At 36.9% G+C, this 7754-nt stretch overlaps 2 protein-coding genes across 2 annotated transcripts in view; one reads left to right on the forward strand and one right to left on the reverse strand.

Annotated features, from left to right (window-relative positions):
* The first annotated feature begins 607 nt into the window (after positions 1-607).
* Positions 608-4885, forward strand: gmfg (glia maturation factor, gamma). The gene is made up of 7 exons (XM_084127349.1): positions 608-832; positions 1298-1394; positions 1525-1574; positions 1673-1722; positions 3045-3127; positions 3260-3333; positions 3698-4885. The coding sequence occupies exons 1-7, from the start codon at positions 830-832 to the stop codon at positions 3767-3769; spliced, it is 429 nt and encodes a 142-aa protein (XP_083983475.1). The 5' UTR covers positions 608-829; the 3' UTR covers positions 3770-4885.
* A 103-nt stretch (positions 4886-4988) lies between these two features.
* The window catches only part of paf1 (PAF1 homolog, Paf1/RNA polymerase II complex component), a 10258-nt gene continuing 7492 nt past the window's right edge, over positions 4989-7754 (reverse strand). Inside the window, exons 11-14 of the mRNA XM_084127326.1 lie at positions 7674-7754; positions 7468-7573; positions 7152-7239; positions 4989-5860 (exon numbers count right to left, since the gene is read on the reverse strand). The exon at positions 7674-7754 is cut by the window's right edge and continues 48 nt beyond it. Coding sequence (XP_083983452.1) covers positions 5532-5860; positions 7152-7239; positions 7468-7573; positions 7674-7754 — 604 coding nt within the window. The 3' untranslated portion in view covers positions 4989-5531. The remainder of the gene's footprint in view (positions 5861-7151; positions 7240-7467; positions 7574-7673) is intronic.

A 7754-nucleotide genomic window follows, 5' to 3' on the forward strand; every position in this document is an offset into this window, starting at 1 on the left:
TTAATAGAAGAAAATTACAGGTCATCCAATATTTTATATCTTTAACACACTTGGATAATTTAGAGATTTCATCTGGTTGTGATGAAATACAGTATATAACTGAGTATCATTAGCATAACAGTGGAAACTAATTCCATGTTTTCTTATTTTATTACCAAGTGGCAGCATATATACTGAAAACAGCAGAGGGTCGAACACAGACCCTTGAGGCACTCCATAATTTAGTGACGTTAACTTGGATAATTCCCCTTTTAAATAGACAAAATGGTAACGGTCTGATAGGTACGATCTACATCACCTTAATGCCTGTGCCTGAACACCAGTCTAATTTTGTAGTCTATCTAAGAGTGTGTCATGATCTATACTATACGTGTCGAACAAGTAAAACTAGTTTTGAGATGCAGTAGTTTTGAAAAAAATACATTTAAATAATGTTTTATTTCTGAACTAGATGCTTCCGAGTTAAATGTGCGTAAGGAGTAAACATATATTGTTGTATGCTGCATACATGCCATCTCTAACAGTAGAGTTGAGTATCATGAAGTGCACTAGTGATCCTGATCAGTGCTGCCCTCTGCTGTAAAGCTGCAGTGACTGTACGACTGAGAAACATCTACCACACAGCAATCATTTCAGCTCAACATTTTGTTGTTTGTAAAAAATCTGAAATAAATAACCATATTTGTGAATCTCGTCTTAGCAGTTCAGTTGCAAATAATCTGTCATTCTTCAAGACACCAGAAGACGGTGAGTTTGACGTCAAGTCCCTCAGAAAGCGTCCTCAGCATCCTGTCACAAGAGCCCAAAAGAGGAACAGCAGAGCTGCAGGATGGTAAGACCGATCTCATCAATGCTTCTGCTAGATCTAACTTTATCAATAATGTGTTAGAGCTTCAAAGTATCATGAGCTGCTGTAGAGTCGCTTTATGATATATTATCATTTTGTTTGAAGAGGAAGCAACGAATTACAGCAGCAGAACACAACAACACTTCCTGTCCTCAGTCTCTTACACAAGCAGTTACAATGGCGTTAACCCAGCTAAAAGGGAACTTTCTAGCTTTGGCTAATGTTCTTGTTATGAACAATGTTTTTTAACGTTTAGAACATTGAAAAGTAACATAATGTGTGCAAAAAATGACTAAATGGAATGTTCTTTTAATGATCATATAAAAACTGGATGTTTGAAGCATTCAGAGAACATTCAGAAACAACATGGGAAAGTTAGCAAAATGTTATAGAGTGATTGTAGTGATTTTAACCATTGGAGTTATGAATACATTGGTCGTGTTTCATCAGTCGAGTTCTCTGGTCGTGTGCGAGGTGGACGCCAGTCTGCAGGAGAAGCTCAAGAAGTTTCGCTTTCGCAAGGAGACAAGCAACGCAGCCATTCTGAGTGAGTCTCACAGGGAAACACACCAGTGTGTTGTTGGTCTGTGTGGAAATAAATGCACCTCTTCTCACACCGAAGCTGTTTCACTGGGCGGGTATTTGTTAGACACTCATTTAATGCATGTTTTCTTTAGTGAAGATCGATATGGAGAAACAGCTGGTCATCCTGGAGGAAGAGTATGAGGTCAGTGTGTGTGTATGATGCTCTGAGGGTCATGAGGTTAAAGGTCACTCTGTTAACCTCCCTCTCTCTCTCTCTCTCTCTGTGTGTGTGTGTTTCAGAATATCTCTCTGGATGAACTCAGAGAAGAACTTCCAGAGCGTCAGCCACGATATCCTTACCGGGATCTTTAGAGATATTATAGTTAGCTAAAACCATACACTGCCCTGCCAAACAAAAAAAAAGTCACTATTTGGATTTAAATAGGCAAATGCTTAAGAGTCTATGATTGGATAATTATTGCAGTGATTATTATGTTTCTAGCATGGTACATGTTTGGCAACAGTTCTTCTAACCCAGTTAATGGAGTGTGTAGCTTTTCATTTCTTAAACAACCATCATGGCCATATTCCAGGATGACAAAGCCAAGATTCATCAAGCTCAGATTGTGGGCTCATAACATCACAACATCTACTTTCATCAAGAGGTGCATCAGTTTTTGGTCCAGATCTTGTATTGTCACTCTGTAAAGTCTCCTCCAGCACATCCCAAACACTTTCAGTGAATTTAAGCTCTGGACTCGAGCCGATTCATGTGTGAAAATGATTATTTTCTTCCGAACCATTCTTTCACAGTTTGAGCCTGATGAATCTTGACATTGTCATAAACAGTAAAACCTAAAACAAAAACTGATTGTGATAATATCCAGCTAACAGGGAACTCGGTTCGCAGAACTTCGGCTAAAATTCTGGCAAAGCTCTTTCAAAGTCTATTTAAAAAAAGTAATGTTCAGAAACACAATTTCGTAACTTAATGGGAACATTAGCAAAAGCTTGTTTATTGAGGATGCAGGACAACCAGCTAGTAATGCATTACAGTAATCCAGTCTAGAGGTCATGAATGCGTGAACTAACTTTTCTGCGTCAGAAAAAGATGTTTCATGTTCCGGAGCTTAGCGATGTTTCTGAGGTGGATAAAAAGGTTGTTTTTGTAACATATGAAATATGATTTTCGAAAGATAAGTCGCTGTCTAATATAACTCCCAGGTCTTCAACTGTAGAGGATGACATTACAGCACATCCTTCAAAAAGCACATTGTATTCTAAGAGATTCTGTCTACAGGTTTTTGGCCTAATAAGTTATACCTCAGTCTTATCTGAATTTAATAGAAGAAAATTACAGGTCATCCAATATTTTATATCTTTAACACACTTGGATAATTTAGAGATTTCATGTGATCATGAGGAAATATATAACTGAGTATCATTGCCATAACAGTGGAAACTAATTCCATGTTTTCTGATTTCCAATTGACAGCATTTATACTGGAAACAGCAGAGGGCCGAACACAGAGCCTTGAGGCACTCCATCATTTACTGACGTTATCTTAGATTTTTCCCTGTTTAAATAGACAAAATGTTGATATAAAAAGTCTTGATGTGAAAATAACCCTGATGTGTTCAGTCTCTGTGTGCTTTCCTGAACTCAGTGCACGTATATTGTGTACAGTTATAAACTGACCCACGGTGACGGGCGCGTGTCGTATCCGCTCTGCTTCATCTTCTCTAGTCCTGTGGGTGAGTACAGATTTCTGTGCGGATAAACCAGCGGGAGACTATCAGGATAACAGTGCATGTGCTTCATATTTTGCCATTGGAGTTTCTGCTGAATCTTTAGCCTGTGTCTTACGGAGATGTAAACTCTCACAGGCTGTAAACCCGAGCAGCAGATGATGTACGCTGGCAGCAAGAACAGACTGGTCCAGTCCGCAGATCTCACGAAGGTAAAGTGTTCACACTTCATACATGCCATGTTTCTGCATAAATCTCAGCTATGCAATAATTTCACTTCATTGAGCTCAGCTTTTTGAAGTCGTTTTGTCATTAATTTAAGCTGTTTCAATTGAAATCTGTTAAATACACAATAAACAGAATCTCCAGCTCTTTCATCGGACTGTATGAGATGCATTTGAAAATTATGAAAAACATTAACCCATCAGTTGAATTCTATATGAATGCATGTTATATTACTTAACAAAATTACAATTATTATTATTTTTATGGATAAAAGTACACTTGTACACTTTTGTCTGATTGAATTGCTTTTGAAACGGATTCATAAAAGCAATAAATCTTTTCCATCTGCAGATTTTTGAGGTTCGCAATCCGGACGACCTGACCGAAGAATGGCTGAAGGAGAAATTGTCATTTTTTCGCTAAATTGCAGCCAGAATCATGAAATCATGCAGATTTCAAAACTGATCTCTGTTCAGCTAGACGTTATTCTGTTTAAATATATACACAGTACAGGTCAAAAGTTTGGAAACATTACGTTTTTTTATATTTTTGATAGAAGTCTCTAATGCTTATCAAGGCTGCGTTTATTTAATCAAAAATACAGAAAAAAACCCAGTAATATTGTGAAATATTATTACAACTTAAAATAATAGTTTTCTATTTGAATATACTTTAAAACATAATTTATTCCTGTGATGCAAAGCTGAATTTTCAGCATCATTATCACATGATCATTTAGAAATCATTATAATATTCTGATTTATTATGAGTGTTGGAAACAGTTCTGCTGCCTAATATATTTGATGAATAAAAGGTTAAAAGAACTGCATTTATTCAAAATAAAAAAATTTTTTCTAATAATATAAATCTTCTTTACTATCACTTTTTATCAATTTAACACATCCTTGCTGAATAAAAGTATTGACTTATTTCAAAAAAGAAAGAAAAAAATGACTGACCCCAAATTACTGACCAGTAAATATTGTTGTTACAAAAGATTTCTATTTTGAAAAAAATTGCTTTTTTTTATTTTTTATTACTTTTTATTCATCAAAGTATCCTAAAAAAGTATCACAGGTTATGAAAAAATATTAAGCAGCAGAACTGTTTCCAACTTTGATAATGAATCATCATATTAGAATGATTTCTGAAGGATCATGTGATAGACTGGAGTAATGATCCTGAAAATACAGCTTTGCATCACAGAAATAAATGATAATTTAAGGTATAATTGAAAACCAATTATTTTAAATTGTAATAATATATCACAATATTACATTTTTTTCCTGTATTTTTGATCAAATAAATGTAGGCTTGATGAGCAGAAGAAACGTCTATCAAAAACATTAAAAATAGTAATGTTTCCAAACTTTTGACCTGTACTGTATATCATCATAATTCTTGCTCATTTCATTTTCTCAAATGTCTTATGTAAGACATTGTGTCTGTAAGTCTGTGTGAACCATGTTCACAGTGGCCTAAAGCGTTTTAATGAACATATATAATAATTCATAACAATAAATCATGTTTGAAGTCTCAGTGTTTGAATCAGCTCATTTTGGTGATTTTTTAGTAGATGTGTGACGTAAAGTTCAGGTGTAGAGAATCACATTAACTACCAACATCATCCACATCAAAGAACTCAGATGTAACAAAATCATTGTTTATTTACAATGTTTACACTGTAATGAGAGGAAAAAACTACAAAAACGTCACTCGCTAATAATCGACTCGCTTCAGTCTCACATAATGAAGAGCCAGAGAAATAAAACACCAAATGAAAACTACAGCAGGACAAATCTGTGTGTAATTCAGTTAATTCCTCACATGGATGTGAAACAGATGGCATGACACACAGGTGTGTGTGTGTGTGACGCTCACAATCACGTCCAGGTCACTGGTTATTTCCATGACGAGTAAACGCAATGCAGGAAAACACAAACAAAATATAATTTCATGTGGATGAAACGGCAAGTTCTCCATGACGCCAGAGAACGCCTGAGAGAGTTCAGTGGTGAACACTAGCAGATAAAAGGGGAACACAAGGTCACTGGTTATCTTCATGATGAGTAAACGCGACGTCACAATGCAGGAAAAACAAGCAAAATATAATTTCATGTGGACGAAACGGCATGTTCTCCACGAGAGTGTGTGAGAGAGTTCAGTTGTGAAGGGGAGCACCGCCTCAGTCGCTGTCGCTGTCTCCGCTGGAGTCGGACGCCCTCTCTCTCTCGCTGCCGCTGTGCTGGACGCTGCTGCTGTTACTCCTCGCTCGCCCACCCTCCTCTTCCTCGCTGTCGTCGTCGCTGCCGAAGATCTCCTCCTCGTCACGGGCCGCGTCCCGGTCCTCTCCGCTCTCGCTGCCGCTGCTCTTCCTCTCGCGCCGCTTGCGCACCTCCTCATCCTCCTCTTCCTCCTCATCCTCCTCCTCTTCTTCAGCGGGTCGCTCCTCATCCTCGCGCTCGGACTCGCTCTCAGAGTTCTCGGAGTCGCTGGGCTTCTCTCGCTCTTCGCCTGAACACAGGATCATATCGTCATGACATCATCTTAATATTCTAATGACAGCGTCAAAGGAAAGTGTTTCGACAAGGAATAAAGTAAAAAAAACAGGCCCGTTCAAACCAGGAATGAAAACTATGTTAGCACTGTGGTTAACTATGTTTGATCTAGTTTTTGTCATAATTTAAATTAGTCAATTTCGACTTTGGTATAAAAAGTTATTACTTAAGAGTTATGACGTAGTGTCATAATTTCTACCTTTTTATCTCATTATTTTGACTTTTTATGTCAATTTCAATTTGTCATGTTAATATTTTTGTCATAATGACTTAGTTTGTCATAATTTCAACCTTTTTTGTCACAATTTCGACTTTTTTATTTCATAATTATTACTTAAGAGTTATGAATTTGTATGTCATAATTTCTATCTTTTTATCTCATAATTTTGACTTTTAATTGCAATTCTGAGTGTCAATTTCAACTTTTTATCTTCAACTGTCATAATTTCGTCATCATTTTGATTAGTCAATTTCCACTTTCTGACATAAAAAGTCAATTTCAACTTTTTAATCTCACAATTATTAGTCAGAATGATTAGTTATGACTTAGTATGTCATAATTTCAACCTTTTGATCTAATTTTGGTCAATTTCAATTAGTCAATTTCGACTTGTCATAATTTTGGTACAAAAAGTCATTACTTAAAAAACTTACTACAATAACTAAAATTATAATTGACCGTAACTAAAACGAACACCACGATAACTACAATAACTGTAACTATAACTATTACTCTAACTATAACTATGATAACTATAACCAACTATAAGAATATCTATGATAACTATGACAATAACTAAAACGATAATAATAATAAAACAGTAAACCAAAACTGTGACTATAACACTATGACTGTAGCTATAACCAGAACTATAATGATGATTATGACAATAATTTTAAAGATAACTATAATTATGATGATAACTAAAACAATAACTGACTGTAACTACACTAACAATAAGTATAACAATAATTATAGTGATAAAACTATGATCCTAACGGATAACTACAACAATAACTATAACCATAACTATGACTGTATAATAACTAACAATAGGTATAATGATAATTGTAACATGAACTGTAACGATATAATTTTTGTTATCATTTTATGGTTATAGTTATTGTTCCTGGTGTGAATGAGCCTTCAGACTGAATCTACACAACACACTTAGACTGGAGTCTCAAACTTTGTGCTAAACACACACACACACACACAGCTGTTATAATGATGAAGTGTGTGTTACCAGAGTCCTGCATGTCTTTCTCCAAGTCCAGCTCCTCTCCATCTTCATCCTCTGGCTCGTGATTCTCCAGCTGAGCCTTGCGAGCATCCTGTCCATCACACACACACACACACACACACACACACACACACACACACACACACACACACACACACACACACACACACACACACACACACACACACACACACACACACACACACAATCTCAATCAGGCTTCTGAATCCTCTGTTTATCTCCAAATAAACCGTTTCTAAGCATTTATAAGTCTCTGCTACAAGTCTAAAGGTAAAGTGTGTGTCGGACGAGGACTGACCTGAGCCTCCAGCTCCTTCTCGTTCATGTCTCTGTGTTTACACACCAGCACAGCGTTCGTGGACGACTGAGCGCCAACCTTCGCTCGCCGCTTGCTCAGACGCACCCTAAAACACACACACAGGCGGTCATTAACACACACACACAGAGATGAGTGTGTGAGTCTGCTCCGGGGGGGCGGAGCCTGTCGGTGTGATTGACAGGTACCTGGTCTCCAGCTCGTTGTAATAAACGCCGTCCGAGTCTCTGAAGATGAAGAAGTAGTTCTCCTCGTATCCTTTACTGGCC

The sequence above is a fragment of the Abramis brama genome, assembly GCF_963993115.1.
Source record: "Abramis brama genome assembly, chromosome: 10".
Taxonomy (NCBI): Eukaryota; Metazoa; Chordata; class Actinopteri; order Cypriniformes; family Leuciscidae; genus Abramis; species Abramis brama.